At 35.9% G+C, this 17,291-nt stretch overlaps 1 protein-coding gene across 4 annotated transcripts in view; it reads right to left on the reverse strand.

The window, feature by feature from the left end:
* Positions 1 to 17,291, reverse strand: part of LOC140156771 (kazrin-like) — a 111,923-nt gene that overhangs the window by 12,215 nt on the left and 82,417 nt on the right. For 3 of the 4 annotated variants that reach the window (XR_011859589.1, XM_072179734.1, XM_072179733.1), the window contains exons 7-11: positions 9,760 to 10,009; positions 8,662 to 8,862; positions 6,583 to 6,624; positions 6,206 to 6,417; positions 2,462 to 2,574 (exon numbers count right to left, since the gene is read on the reverse strand). Coding sequence is in view for 3 of the 4 variants with exons in the window: in XM_072179734.1 (XP_072035835.1) it covers positions 2,462 to 2,574; positions 6,206 to 6,417; positions 6,583 to 6,624; positions 8,662 to 8,862; positions 9,760 to 10,009 (818 nt within the window). In the remaining variant the exon portion in view is untranslated. The remainder of the gene's footprint in view (positions 1 to 2,461; positions 2,575 to 6,205; positions 6,418 to 6,582; positions 6,625 to 8,661; positions 8,863 to 9,759; positions 10,010 to 17,291) is intronic. The other variant, XM_072179735.1, reaches the window with a different exon arrangement.

Raw genomic sequence — 17,291 nt, forward strand, 5'->3', positions numbered from 1 at the left:
AAATAGTGACCAGTGTCTGTTTAAAAGCATGACAATTAAAAACAGACAATTTTGTTTTTGTTGCAAAATTATTACAAACAATCTTGTTTGAAATTATTCAGCCTGAGGCAGCATGTGTTTGAACTTCTGGATATAAAATATTAAAATCACTGACTAGATGAAATTATAAACAGAGACTATTGTGCCTGTCAATTGCTCTCTTGTTAGATTGTTTGATTATAGAATTGTTATTACAAAATGCCAATCATCCTTTACTTTTTCACTTGAAATGAAAAAAAAACCTCTTTATTTGAACATCTGAATAAATATGAAAAGAGCAAACTGGGTATTGCGCCTAAGTAAAGCCAATTTTACATACTGCATAATGTGTTTTGATGAAAATTTTATCAGTAGGAGTTTTGTGTGCATTTTTGGGCATATCTAATATATCAAGGAGAAGAGACCCAAAGAGAACTGACTCTGCCATATTTGCGAGTCGCTAATGGAGAACAATATATTATACCTCCGGAAAAATTGAAATGTGAAATGCTTAATGACGCAGAAATCTTCTTAGATAATATATACAGACCCTCTTTCTCAGAAATGTTTATCATAACCGGGCACAACACTAATTCATCATACACACATGCTAATTCTCATTAGTTTCAGTGCCATTTTGATTTCTGAGCTTGAAATTTAAGCTCTATTTCTGCAGATCCAAAAACTTTAATCAGCATCTATGGCTATCCACTGACCTTTTCCATTATTTCGCAGTGCAAAAGGCAAGGGCAAAAAATATACTAAACTCCTATACTATACTAAGCAATTTCATCTGTCTTATTTCAACACTGAATTTATTGCATTGTCACAGAATGACTTTCTCATCATTCTGCAATCAATGTCATCAGTAATGATGAGTTACAGGGATATGTGTCTATTAATCTGACATAGCAATGAGCCCCTTATTTGATCCTATTATCCAGCAGTTCCTGAAACACCACAGTTGACCTAATTGTGCCCCTTCCCCACGGTTGCCAAACCCACGATTTGGTAGCCCAATTGGGTGACTTTTGAAGATTTTGCCTGCGACTTTCTACAATTTCCTATCCCATAGAAACCAATGGTTAAGAAAAATATTGGGTGACTTTTCAACATTGGTTCTAGTGACATCCGGTAGTTTCCTATCCCATGGAAGCCAATAGTTAAGAGAAAATTGGGCGAGTTTTCAATTATTTGTCCGATGATACGTGCTTATATTTTTTGCAACCCTGACCTTCACACTCAATTCATAATCAGTAAGATCAATACTAAAAGTTGTCCACCCACATTGTACTTCTGGTTGTGATTTTGTACTTTATTAATTATTAATATCTTTTTTTTTTTTGGGGGGGACGGGGTTGGGATAGAGAAGGGGCTAAATTACCCAAACCCTTTTCTAATTACTAGGACCAACCCCAACAGAGATTTTGAGGCTGGGACTAACTTATTCTTTCTTTGTTTTTTGGGGGGAGGGGGATAGGGAAGGGGGGCTAAATTACTCAAACCCTTCTCTAATTGTTAGGACCAACCCCAACAGATTTTGAGGCTGGGGCTAACTTATCATATGTTGTGGACATACATGTATGTGTCGTACATAGTCTACCAATACTTAAGCCCTCAAACATTTTAATGTGCCGTATATCACCTTTGATACATAAAGTATGCATATTTAAAAAAAAGCGCAGTGATTTATAGTGCGCTACGCACAGGCACAACGCCTAGATGTTGATCCAGAAGCCTCAGCACACTTTACAGGTTGTCGCTGACCACTATGGCCCCACATCACTAACTACACCATTGCCATGTCATTTTACCATTTCTCTTTTAATAATACTAAAAAGACTTACAGAACTAGCTCTAAAATGTACTGTTTCAAAAGGTTGCTGAATTTGACAGGCTTGCACAAAAACTTAATCCTCGCACAAATGAGAATAACAACAGCTTCTTTGTGCCATTTGGCATATATTAAAAGCTATACTAACATTTAATATCTGACATCATGGTCATATAGTTGACCATAAATCAGTGATTGCCTTCTGTTCAAAGGTCTTAATTTCAGAATGCACATTATTTTTTTTTTTTAAATTAGCACTCCTGTTAATTCTGTGAAAATTAGGCCAAGAATATTGCTTCCATTGCCTGTATGGAATTTTCATCTTATATACCGTAAAAACTTGATAGTTAGCATATGTGCTTACTATCAAGCGTTTTGAGAACATGCAAACACGAAGAGCCCCATCCACAAAAGTGTAAAGGGTTTTGAGCAAATCATCGATACACATAGTTATATACGAAAAAGTAAACCTGCAAAATGTGTGTCTCAACCCCATTAGCTCAGTTGGTAAAGCACCAGACTTTGGTATAATTTCATGTTTTCAAAAGCGCTCGATAGTAAGCACATATGCTTACTATCAAGTTTTTACAGTAGGGGCATTATACTTACACATCAGCAGGATTTCTCTGTTCTTCTATAGCCATTCTAAGTTTACGTCTGTGCAGCACATTATCAATTCCCATCCCCTGCTCTAATTCCTGATCTGAAAGACCTAATAGCACCTGTAGAAATGTAAAATACAAAGATAACAAAATAAGAAATATCATTTTAGATATGCAACCAAATCCTATCGAAAAAAAACCCCCAATGCATTGCATGTTATAACAACTAGATTACTACAGACTATTCACAAACAGCCAAAGTCTCTGTGCTTTGTATGCTTTGAATTCTCGCATATTCATGGGGCCGATCATAAAAATATGTGGTATTTGCGAAGCAGTTTTATCTGTTAACAGGTTAACTCAATTACCCATTAACTTGTTAACTTATTAACAGGTGATGCTGGGACTTTACCTGTTTGCGAATAGTCTGCAGTAGTCTCTGATAAACAATGATAATTAAGCCTGAACATATCATATCACTAATAAGAAAACATCATCAGATAACTGAAAGAATGGCGTACATCATTTTGGGAGATAAATTTAGATATTAATGGATTATGAACATATAGGTAAATGCAAACATCTTAAGATAAGATATATTACAAGCTTTTGTAATCAATTTGAGGTTAATAACTGCACATCAGTTATTTGGAGCAGTAAGGGTCAGCCCTATGAAATTTCCGCATTGTTGGACAGATGTTTCAAATGGACAAATCATATATCAAAATGTTCACTAGAGTCTGGAGAATCTTTTCTGCCATGTTATCAAATTTGTAACCTGTGCTTTCTATTCCATTTCCATGGCAATGATCACGATTCATGAGGTTATGAATTAAATTAAAATAATTAATGAAAACATTAAAAAACAATGAATAAGTAACAAAAATTGAAATACAAAAATGCTTCTCCTGTAAAAATGCTGGTATGACATTCTTGCCCTAACACAAGAACATGTTTCACAGCTGTCTATTTCTCTTAACTTAGGCAAAACCATTTGAGTGGTGAGGAAGCATTTAATTTTGTTGCTGATATTAATAAATGATATTATATTATTCAATATGATATAATCAGTCTTTAAATGTTCCAAATTATTAAAGTGAGATATAAGTCAATAATGAAACAACATATGAATATTAGTCATTAATATGGTTCTACTTATGCCATTGGATATACACTAGGCTCATCAGGTTTTTAATATTTGAAATATTACTTTTAAGACATGTTCATACGCTACGCTATATAACAACATGCATGATTGGTCGACAGCCAGGCATAAACAATGTTAATACCCACTTCTCCGGTTGTAAACAATCCACGCTGGAACCCATATACACACTCGCACGATATTTCCGCAATGCGTGAGCAATGTACGTGATGTTTGCGCGCGTCTAACATGATGGGCCGAGCACATAAACAGTTTTCCCTCAATTGGTGATGGAAAAACTTTCAAAAAGGATAAGGAACTGGTAGTTTTTTAATCGAAAACATTTGTATTTTTAGTTGTGGTGGAAAATGTTGCATAAGTAAGAACTGGGTTCATTCATTCATTTTTTTTCATGGCTAAACGTTGTTTATGCCCTCGGACATAAACCCTCGCGTATAAACAATTGTCTAGTCATGAAAATATATGAACGAATCCTTAATTTATGATAATTTCTACACCCACTGCTTAACACAAACTCTAACCCCATCCAAACCCTAAACATAAACTGTACCGGGGAGGCTCAAGTTTGGTTTAGGTTGGGGTGTGAAGCTTTTTGAAGGTGGACCAAATTTTTACTCATCGCTATACCAGCCAAAATGTTGGCAAAATTTACTGTTTTTACAAGTTATCCCAATATTTTTGGCAAATTACAATTTTTTTGGCTAAAGTAAGGTAAAATTGGGCTATTTTGGGAGAAAATTGTAAAAAAATGACCCATCAATATACCAAAATTGGCCTAGTAAAACTGGTCATTGATATACCAAATGGCTGAAAATGAGACTCATGTTTGCAGCACGTCCCTTAAAACACAGTTTGAGGAAGGTATTCTGAAGTTGTGCCAAAAAATATTAATAATAATAATATATAATCTGCTAACACATGGGTCGATAGCCTGCACATATCCTAAACGTTTTCACAGCTGCATATTTCTCTCATGTACAACCAATTATACAATACTCATGTGCTATTATTTTTAATTGAACAGTGGAAAATTATTGATTTTAATATCTCTGTGCATGAATAACTAAATCCATATGTGACCAATTCTAATCAATTAAATGTTGCAAATTATCAAAGTGAAATACATGTCAAACTGAGATATCAAAAACATTAAAAAAAAAGAATTTTATAATTTGTCACAACTTTGCCATTGGATATATAGGTTGTCAACATTTAGGGCTCATATTGAAATACCCTACCACGTTTTCACACAGAAAGAAGGCAGGATTCCCTCGCTAAGCGGCGCCTCAGGAAAGCTTCGGTCATAAAGCGGATGGATTATATGCATCAGTGACACCCTGCCCAGGATTTTAACAAAAGGCTAGCACAGGAAAGCTGCAGGATGGCGCACACCTTCCTGTGTAAGGGAATTTCAATATGAACCCTTACAAGATTACTTCTAATTCATGTATATAATAATAACTTTAATTACAAACTTGTTGACATTTACACTAGAAGAATAAGTGCAGGTCACACGTCGCCCCCTTGGAGCACAAAAACGCAAACTACAAGGTCTGCCTGAAGCTCAAAAGGGCTAACCACCTTTGTTAATCCTTACCAGTTAACCTTTTTGAGCACCAAGCAGCCCATGCAGTTAACCTTTTTGAGCACCAAGTATATGATATGCTACCACCATACTTGATATAGTGAGGGATGAATCAACAGGAACCAAGTGGTTTGCATTTAAATATGCAACTATAAACTGCCTACCCACATTGCACCTGTTTCCCCTCTGACTATTAATTCCATATCAGGTTTGTAAGGCATGTATAAAGGTGTTGTATAGTGTCAGAGCCCTTCTTGGGTTTACAGTGCATTCAGAGTGCCTTGTAAGCACTAAAATATCTTCTAAATCTATCACATCAATCAATCAGTTGACTTACCAATCAATCAATCAACCCACCAACCATCCAATATGCTTCATTGATAAATGGCTCAATCAAATAAATTAATGAATCAATCCATAAATCATCATCACCAATGGGCTAAAATTGACCCTTTGCATGGATCCACCATCTTGAGGCCGGTCGAGTGCAGATCCGTCGGAACACGCTTTTCAATACCGAATAAATGCTAACCTCATCGTGACATCATCCAAGCAGCAAAGTTCATTTCCCATTGAAAAAGCGTTATCCGACGGATCTGCAGTTGACCATTCTTGCTGCCAAAATGAGAATCTCATTTTAAAACGACTGTGCAAAGGCTTAATGGCTTCGCCAAACTTCGGTCTTTTATCTATAGCTCCCAGCATCATTTTTTTTTCAATTTTCTCACTGTGGATTTTGTATATCGGCGATGGACAGGAAAACCTTGTGTGTCATTGGCCCCTGAACATGTTTATAAAAGCAAAAACCTCTTTGCAGTTTTGTTTTAAACATGTTCAAGGGCCACAAGTTTTTCCTGCCCATTGACAATATTTTGATTCTAAAATAAAAGCTGTATCATGACTTGTATTAGTCAGACAATTATAAAACCAACCAATCAATCAATCAATCAATCAAAATCAATCAATCAATCAATCAATCAATCAATCAATCAATCTCTTACCCGTCCACTCTTGATATTTTCAGCGCATCTCTCTGAATACTGTGGAAGACACATATTGACTTCAATCCATGACACAATCATACTAGCTTTCCATTGTGACATTGGTGTAGTCTTGCATTTCTCTGCTAATCTGGCTTTCTCTTGGTCATCTAAGGCAAGTTCTGTGTGCAGGTTATGTCTGGAACCTGATGATGATGTGGAAATATTGGTATCTGGGAAGGGTAAATACATTTCAAAAGTAAAAGTTAGTGTGATTTGACTTGTAATTGTAAAAAACAAACAAACAAACAAACACACAAACAAACAAACAGTTCACCAACCCTTTCTAATATCTTCCAATGATTACTCTAGATTTATGTTTAAAATATCATTTTTACCTGATGATTGTAGGTTGGCTATTTTGGGATCTATGAAGAAACCTGTACAAACAAACAAATGTACAAACAAACATACAAACAAACATATAAACAAACATACATACAAACAGACCATCAGACAAACAAACAAACAAATAACTATAATTTTACAGGTGAAAACAAATTTTGATAATTTTATGTTCATTTGAATTTCAGTAATATTCGCAACAGGACTTTGGAACATTCTTAGATGTTTACTATCTTGCTATAAAGATACATCATTAGTAGTCTACTTTAGTAGCCCCTTTTATTTATCATCCCTGTATTCCCTATTGATCCAACAGCTATAAATCTTCAACTATGGTGGCCCACTCCAAAAGTCACTGGGGATGTGTTGTGTTTTATGGATGGAATGGCATAGCTTGGTGTGAATTGTTTATCAAAAAGGGAATGCAAAGAGGTCTACATCATTAGTTGATCCATTGCCAATTAACTAGCAATATTTCATCTGACACATCTGCTCCTAATATGCCACAACAACAAGTTCAAAGATGACTATCACTAACAAGTTGGAATATATTACTGTACTTGGGGTCAGTAACAATATGTTATTATTTGTAAACAAAAAGATTGATATCCGATTAGCCTGTGTGTATTGATGCATTCATGCATATTGCCGGTATTGTTTACACTCCCAATACATGCATGAATAAACACGCAAATATAGACATTCCAAACAAGTAGTCAACCATTTTGTTTTGTCATAACCTGTATTTGTTTGTTTCTTCCATTGTTGACAAAAAATAGGATAATTCATAATTTATTTTCCCAAGCATATAACTGAATACTCTGCCCAAATATGCCTAAGCCAAATGTTCCTACATCGATAGGTTTCAAAACAACAAACAAGCTTATGGTGACCTGAAATGATTGCGGGTTTTCATAATAATTTTGTTCATATATAATGAATCATAGAACTATCCCAAAATATATTTTGCTGTAATTATAGAAGTCATTCTAATCGACTCTAAAATTATAACAAATTGACAAAAGGCCTGAAAAAACAGCATCAAAAATTACCAGAATGGCCCCAAAACGGACTGAAAATAAAAGAAATTGCGTAAATCTGGACTACAAAAAAGCATGAATTCAGGCAAAAGCCTGAACACTTACATCCCTGAATGAAGGAACATTTTTGAAAGTATTTTAAGACTTGTTTTATCTGACAAGAGTGTTGTAGCACTCTGTAAGTCTGAATGGGTTAAAGTACTATTGGATTTATTTATTAAGTCTACAAAATACTATGCTGATAATGCTAGCATGCTATTTCTGCATTAAAGTGATGTTATCAGACTAAATGAGATGCATTTTTGCTGAAATTGATTTGAAGATAAGTATAAAATAAGCTTTTGTTTTCTTTTTTAAGTTTATCATATCTCTGCAATATGAAATTACTTTTGTATGAACGATAAGTTGATTTTTCAACTGAATATGTAGGTCAACATTTATATCACTCATTCATAAATTCTTTTGGCAGTTTCTCGCTTTCTGATTTTATTTCACCCATCACACTTTTACAGTGTGTTTCTAGTGAGCAAACGGTGACGGGTAATGCAAACTATGCGGTAAAAGCCCCAGTAGAAACATATCGAGTGAAGGATGATGCGGGGTGATGTGAGTTAGCATCATCGGTGCAGATTGGCATGTTTATTGCTCTGTGTGTTAGTATAGCCTACATAAAAAGTCAAAGTTTTGAGATATTTCCTCAAGATATCAAGAGTCATCTCAAGAGCCATTTCCATTTCTGAAATTTTTGAATTTTTAAAACAAAATTTGAAACTTGTCGTCTGCAGTCGAAACCCACGTGGAGAGAGCCAAGACCACTGTTATGAGAGCCTCTGAGCCAATACTAGGCTTGTTTGTACTCATTTCAATGCATATTTCATGCTGATTCCAAATATGATCCTGAAAATTTACATTTTGAAATTTGTGAATTTTTTAAACAAAATTTGAAACTTGTCGTCTGCAGTCAAAACTTACGTGGAGAGAGCCAAGACCACTGTGATGCGGCTTTAACTTGACGTTTCAATTTCCACTTACCATCAAATACAATTTGTTCCAAGGTAGGTCTGTTTTTCTTGCCAAAGATTTTTGATAACGAATTGAACTTCTTTTTCTTCATCTTCTTCTTTTCCTTTGGAGGCATGTTTTCGATGATAGCGAGTTCTTCTGTTGATCTTGAGAGCGGTTCGCTTGGATGGATAAGGTATTCTCTACTGCCGCTGTCTGCTGATGTCACATCTGGAGGAGAGGCAAGGAATAATGTCTAATTATGGAGTAACTATGCTCTGTTTCAAGTTCTGAATTTTTCTTTTCTCAAAGGTAACTCTTATGTGTCTTCAAATGTGGACTCAACTTTATTACTCATTGTATGAGTGGTTATAAGCAGTATTCCAGCATTATTCACAACGTTATCGATTGTTGTTACCCAAAATTGAATTTTTTTAAAGAATGCTGATCATGAATTTTAAGTTGTGATCATGGTCAACTGTGGCGTGTGCACCCCCGATAGCTCTGAGCCCCCGCAGGAACTGATCCTGGACACGCCGGTGGTCAACAGTATGGAAATGATTTTTAAAAGTCTCTACATATATAAATGATAGTCAGTGAAAATAAAATCACTGACCATCCAGGATTTGAACAGTATTTGTACTATCTGCTATTCCATCCTTTTTTTTTGAGGGGGGGGGGGAGAGGTATGTTATAAAGGTTAAGCCTCTGACGTGCACACATTTATTGACCCCTCTCACTAGCTCTCCATGTCACCTTTTAATGTTTTACCTGAGGCATATGACTGTGTAGACCTACTACTCCTTCCTGACACAGGTGTCATTGGTATCTCTCTTACGGGTGTATCCCCAGCACTCCCTACATCTTCCTGATTCACTCTAATGACCTACCTGAGGAATATGACTGTGTAGACCTACTACTCCTTGCTGACACTGGTGTCATTGGTATCTCTCTTACTGGTGTGTCCCCTGCACTCCCTACATCTTCCTGATTCACTCTAATGACCTACCTGAGGTATATGACTGTGTAGACCTACTACTCCTTGCTGACACCGGTGTCATTGGTATCTCTCTTAAAGGTGTGTCTCCAGCACTCCCTACATCTCCCTAATTCCCTCTAATGACCTACCTGAGGCATATGACTGTGTAGACCTACTACTCCTTGCTGACACCGGTGTCATTGGTATCTCCCTTACAGGTGTGTCCCCTGCGCTCCCTACCGGTTCTCCTCTCAGTCCCTGTGAGATGTTACTATCAGATGACAGGTGCAGTTCTTTGATACTACCATCGGGAGTGCCATTTACTGTTGTGCTTGTTACCGTAATTCTTGGGGTTGAGTTGGACATCTTTCTTCTCTCTAGTGCAAGTTGTTCTTTTACCTGTAGAAAAACAACCAATTATGACACTTAGAACTTGCAAGACTCTCATAAAGGTACATGATTACTGAAATGGGAACATTACATCCTAGTACACTTTATAAGGAGTAGTTTGTAGTTGAGTAAAAGCATGGGTACACACGTTGAGTACTACTCATACAGGTAAATGTTAACAAGTACTAAAATCTTCCTACAGGTGACAAAGAGTAAATTTCTTGTAATGATTTCTCTCAGAGGAAGGCCTCGGTCACCGGAGAGGTTAATAAATCCGCTATCACAGACCATGTAGCGGAGGACAAGCATGTGATCAACTGGGATGATGCACGCATAAAGGATAATAGAAATAGAAGACACATAAAAGAAGCGATTTGGATTCGGAAAAGGGAGGCCAACACACTAAACCGGGATGAAGGAAACCACTTCCTGCCGCACATCTATGACCAGCTCCTAAAACCCAAAACAGGGCCACCAACATCAAGCTCCAACAGGAAGCTGACAAGGAGGACTGGGAGAATTGGTCAGTCGATTTGAGAAAGTGCTATAATGTAGCACGAAACGTCATTGTTAGGTATGTTTAACATCATTTTACCAAATAATCAATTGGATTTGTTTATATGAAATTTTACAAATGATATCTATTGACAATCCTGATGAACTTGTTTACGGATTTCTCTCAGTGCTATTCAAAGAAAACAAAAAACAAATAGATATACTCCTGTTGTATGTTTCCCAGGACATGTTAAATTTATATCAAAGTTATAATTTCATTTAATTAAGGCAAGGTTTGATTATAAAAGACTGGAAACTGATAAGGGTGTGATGTGCAACCTGAAGGCTTGAGGAGAGAAAGTACACTTGAAAATTAAGCTGTGAATTATGTTTTGAAAAGAAAAAAGAAATATTCAATATTATTAGAATTTGGAATCTAAAAAGAGAAAATTATAGGTGACACTATCTAAAGGTTTAAGATGAGAAATGAATGTAGTTCACATAGGTTATGTTACTATATTGAGAAGTGATATTTTAAACCCAATCTACTTTTACTGCATGAATGTACTGGTGAATCATAGGTAATAACATACTGTGAAAAACTCAATTTTTAAATATATTTAATTTTGTGTAGTCTGCAGAGATTTCACTTCATCAATTTGTTCTCTTTTTGCTGATATAAAAAGTCTGTTGCAATTATAGTTTAATGATGTAATGTGTGAGTGTGAAAATACAAAAATGGGTCCAAATTGGCTGATGTATAATCAAGTCATGAAATACTGGTATTGGTACCCAAAGACAAGTTGCATCTTAATAATCAGGATAGTGAAAGGTGTGTGACAAGAATTGAAAGTAAAGGTCCAAGACAGATAACTTGTGTTTCCTTGCTGCTTATGGTTTGGGCAATTCCATATCCATGAACAGTACTTGCATTTTAAAACTTGCCCTGTCCTTGATAAGCAAGGAATACCCTTCCTTTGACAGCCTTCCCTTGACACCGCAAACTCTTTCCTTCCATGACTCCCCCTCTCCCATGAGCTGGACGATTTTTTCAAATGTAGTATGATCAGACTCAACTGGCTCTCTAACAGCTACATTCCCATCTCACCACATTATAAAATTATGTGTCAAATCATGTGTGTGAAAGAAAACTTACAGTAAACATAAAACATGTGAGTGTGTGAATAATGAGCTATTTAAGTGTTGGCAAGAGTTCCAGCTTGAAGTCAATGGAGGTCAGATATGATGCTATTTTTCTGATATGTTTCACATAAGCTGCTATATAATTATCCTTTTCCGTTAACAGCCATCATAACATACAAATACGCATGTTTTTTCTATATCTCTCTCCAGGGTGTGCAAATGTGTGTTTCACAGAAATTGAATCTTAGATTTTAACTATTGTTGCCTGATTTTAAAGGTGTGACTCATAACTGCTTAATTGTTGATCTAAAGTATATAAAAGTATTTTAGTGTTTTAGCTTGTTGTTGTCGGCAGTTCACCTGTTATTTTCCTAAATCATCTTTTATTTGATATCAAACACCAAACTTGTAATATAATTTCCATATCCCTCCTACAAAAACTACCGTATTACAGAAATCACAATTTCATTGGCGTCTGTGACTTGTGCATAACCCACTCAGCTACAAGAACCAGATTTGGGTAATTTCCACAATTAATCTTCCATGCTCTACAGTTCACCACACATTTGACATAAATCATCAGAATTCATGTATTTCCTAATTTGTCCAGAGTATTTGAAATACAAAATTCCCTTTCTTCTTAGGCCAAACAAAAGGTTTGCTTCAGAAAAAAATTGGAAAAACTGAAGTAGTGGTATGCACTTTTTTGTTTCTTTTTACTTTTGGTGGCCAAATTTCTTTTCTTTTTCCTTTTTGTTTGTTTGTTTGATGAGTAAAAAACCTTCTAAACATGAAAAAAGGAAAAGGAATGTGCTATATGTGTAATTTTAAAAACATACGCTTGGTCGTCTCACAAAAACCTCTTATATTTTGGCCTACCAGGACCTACGTATGACAATTTTCTATTGAACTTGTGACATTCAGATGACCTGATCAAGTACGATAACTAAAATTGCTTTTATTTCCTATTATTTCTATAGTCCATCCTGCCAGGCAGGTGTTTACATGTATAGAAATCACAGAAAGGTATAAAAGGATCAGTCATGTCTGCTGCAAATTAGCTCTTATTAAACTGCTATATTACTATTTGATCTGTTGAACGTGATGAAAGACTGGCATGATTTCCTTTATATAGGGTGTTGTACAAAATATAAATGTAAGACTTGATCTCATATAGGGTGATCCAGGACCCAACTTCATACAAAATGATGTAAAATTCAAATGATGCCAACCACCACCACAGGGCTTAGATTTCGGTTGTGAGAATCAACTTCTCTCATTGTATCATACAGTAAGTGCAGTGACTATGATGGGTTTTGATCCTAGCAAACCAAGACAAAATCTAGGCCCTGCGACCATCAATGAAGGCATTGATAATGATGACCATGTGGTATGAACAGGTTTTTGAAAAGGAGGGGTGGGGGCAGGTCTTGATTGTCCTGACTAGGTGCATCTCTGCTGACTGGGTGCACTTTCCCCTGACTGAATTGGACAGGCCGTAGCTCCCCGGTTTCCTTTTGTACACGCTACTGATGATTGCAAGAAGGAGGAAGCAGATGATGATGATTATCTATTACTTACAGGATGAATGAAAAAATGTGAAGGGCAGAATTTTGCATGTACTGAAAAAAAACAGCATTTTTAAACCTAAAAACCAACCCAGCACATACACCAGGCACAAAAAGAAACTTGTCAGTTATAGTCATCCTTGCTGTTCAACAACCTAATAATTTTGGATTATTATGAAATATACATTTTGTTAATTGGACTTTGCTTTCTCTTTTGACACCCTGTTTGTGAAAATCGAACAAGTATTGACCAAGATATGCGCCTCCAAACCCTCAACCCCAAAATCAAAAGTTGCCATTTCAATGATTTTCAATGGGAACGCATCGATGTATTACATAATGCAAGCACCACGGGCCAATCAATAAAGCACACAATATAACAGGCACAATTGAATTGTTAAAATTGTAACTTTTGATTTTGAAGTTTGAGAGTTTGGAGGTGCATATCATGGTCAATTCTTGCTCAATTTTCACAAACAGGATGTCAAATGAGAAAGCAAAGTCCAATTAACATAATGTATATTTCAGAATAATCCAAAATTATCAGGTTGTTGAACAGCAAGGATGACTATAACTGATGAGTTTCTTTTTGTGCCTGGTGTAGTTTTGATAGCTTTACGCAATTACATTTGGTTTGCTTTAAACATTATTACACCCAGTTTCATCAAACTGAAGCTTGTATATTTATAAATTGCCAATTGCAACAATTTTGATTTCACAAACTGATGGAAATGTAAGAATAATCAGCAATGAGCCAACCCAGTTCAGAGATGAGTATTAGATGGGAACCAGCATTCTGCTTTTTAAGTGCCACAGAATCTGATGGGCAAATCAATCTTCTCATATTCCATAGTGACATTTGAAGATAAATATTTGGCGTCTGGAAAGCAAATTGGACAAATACTGGCAATATAATATAACTGAAAATATTGTTAGAATGTCTAGAGATTCTTCTAGAGCAAACTATAGATACTACCAAAATATTCGCCAGCATAACATTATATCATCACTTTGATCATATCTAACCAAATTGAATTATACCTGATAAGCATCCTAACCACCCCTTACATACACATCACTAAACATGGCTACCTGTAATGGGGTTCCCTTCCTCTCTCGGCTCCCTCTAAAAATGACCTTTTCATTGAAATGGGTAACTGATTTATTACAAGCATGGAATCATCTAGTTCCTATATCAAAGACTCTATCCCCGTGCTCACCTTCCTCCCTGGGGTCCCTTGGGAGTTTGGGGACAATTTCAAGATTATCTGAACTGCTATGTGAATGAATTCAACTGCTATGTGAATGAATTAAACTGCTATGTGAATGAATTCAAATTCAAAAAGTTGAATCTTCATTCAGTACCCTAAAACGTTACTTTCTTTTACTATAGCTTGTGTTATCTTACTCATCAAATGTGCAAAAAGTTGTAACTTCCATGGAATTAAATGTGTAGTACATTCTTTGGTTACAGGAAGTGTAAAATTATACTCTAAAAAATCATAACAGACTATATCATGAAGCAACTGACTTTGTTTCACATCGAGTTTGGCATATTTCGCAGAATCTAATTGCACTAATCTAATCGGTGAAAATGTATACACATGCATACAAAGGCATACAGCGATATTTCACTCACTGACCACGTACCGAAATACTATTTCTCAACTGGACTCGCACCCAAGACAGCAGTATACCTTTTCCAAGGTTGCACCACAGCACGCCCAAAGCATGTGCAAGAGATAATACCAGGCAGCTACCATGCAGGCTACCATGTTGTTATCATGAATACTCCAGAAAAAATCTTTTGTAAATATTGCTAGCAGAGTAGGGAGGGCGAGTTAGCGCAACGGTAATTCCCTCGCTTTGCACCACTGAGGTCCCGGTTTCAAGCCCCGGCGCGGCCCAAGGACTCATGTGCCCCTGGTTTATCCCGATTCCATGCTCGCTCTCGCAGGTTTACTCCGGGATCTCCGGTTTCCTCCTGTATCGCAAATATCAGTGATTAGTTGTTTGGTTATCAAAACTTCCTTCACCCAATGGAATTTGGGGAGCTGCACAGATAATTGGTGGATGTTACAATCTAAATGCGGATAGGTGTGCGCTGTTGGCAGCAACCTAGTTGATGCGATCTGATTGTGATGATTCACCATTGCAGCGAAATTACAGCGCTTTGAGTCCTCTAAGATCTGGAGAAAGGCGCTTTATAAATCCAAAATTTATTTTTATTTTTAGAGTATTCTTGTGATGAGTTTACAAGAAGCGCTCTGGCAACTTCAGAGTTTAGCTTATACTTATAGGTATATTTACATCAGAGATGCCAATGGGTTATGAAAAAAAATCTGAAATTTGCGAGCGTAGGGAGCGAAGCGACAAGTCTCGCCCCCACGGCCGGGGGTCCAGGGGCCGCTTAAGGGCCCCTCAGTGGTACTGGGCAAAGCCCGGTGAAGTGAGGGGAAGCCCCCAAAGCCAGAGGGTTTCTACACATTTTACACTGCAGGAGACACCATTTCTGAGGTAAAATTACATTCAAATGGATTAAAAAATAAGGTTATTTTGAGAAAACAAGCCTAGATAGCAGTATTGAAGACTATCTATTATACATGTAATATTCTTCAAGGCTTGTTTTCTCAAAATTATACCATAAAATATGCAAATTAGGTACCTAAGCCCAGGCAATTTTAGCAGAATTAGCACCCCAAAAGGCCATTTTTAACATAAAAACCTGTTTTAGACTTTTTTTGAAAAAATGCTTCCTTCATCCCAAAAAGTGGTTTTAAATGTTCAGTTTCCTATACTTTTGTACATGAGAAACATTTTCCAAAGTATTTTTTTGGCCTAATAACATGGCCTACATGGCTGAAATGAATATATATAATGCGTAATATATACGCAAATTTTGGCCCCCCCCCCTATTTTTTTGTTAAATTTTCAAAAAATATTTTGGCCAAAATGCAAGTTATATGCCCTAAATTACTTGTTATTTAATGTGGGAAACCATAGAAATACTGCTACTTCAAAAACAAAAAAATTGCCAATTTTATTTTACAAAGTTGGATAAAGTTGTACATTTTAATTACTTTTACTTCTACTGAACAGCTAGCAATGTATATTAATTCAATGTGTTCCTGACTGTTCAATAGAAGCAAAAGTAATCAAAATGTACAACTTTATCCAACTTTGTAAAATAAAATTGGCCATTTTTTTTTGAAATAGCAGTATTTCTATGGTTTCAACCTTGAATAACAAGTAATTATTTTTGAAAAAAAAAAAAAAAAAAAAAAAAAAAAAAAATTTTTTTTTAGAAAATCTGATTTTTTTTGGAAAAATACAAAAAAATCGGAATTCCGATTTAAATCGGAAGATTGGCATCTCTGTTACATTCCATGCTATCATTCGGTAGTTAACTGCAAATTGAAACTCGCTTTTATAACCTCTACCTGTTTTAGTATGTCTGTGTGTTCTATAATACATCCGATCGCATGCTGAGGCGTTGGAATATATATAAAAGGCAGGTCCAATAAAATTTGTAGAAAAAATACGCCAAAAATGGGAAGATGTCATATGCATGTATGTGTGCGTTGTATTATATAGGGCCTACACCTTAGAAAACTTTCAAAATTCTCAACAAAACTCATAAAATATTGTAAAATTGGGATACAAAATGTCATCATAATTTGGCCTTTAGATGAAAATTTTTATCAAAATAGCCCTTCGGAAATTGATTGAATCTAGTTAAATATCAACCTATTTATTTTCTACAAAATAGTATGTATTATTGGAAATATAAAAGCTGTCAAACGATCTTCTACATGCCAGGTTTTGATTGGAAATTTGTGGTACTGATAATTTCTCATAGTTCAGTTGTTCACGATGTTTCGGGAACTCCTCAAAATATTGCTGTCAAACATATCCGTATATCAAGAGATAGCGCTATTTTTTGGTAGGGAAATATCGCAGTGGGGCAGCACAACCGCATATACACCTGTTACAAGCACTGACATCACCACCAAACTCAAGGTGAAAACAAGTATAGTTACATCCATATTCTACTTGGTTGCCATGCAACAAAAGTCTTACCTTTC

Source organism: Amphiura filiformis, chromosome 7, assembly GCF_039555335.1.
Source record: "Amphiura filiformis chromosome 7, Afil_fr2py, whole genome shotgun sequence".
NCBI classification, from domain to species: domain Eukaryota; kingdom Metazoa; phylum Echinodermata; class Ophiuroidea; order Amphilepidida; family Amphiuridae; genus Amphiura; species Amphiura filiformis.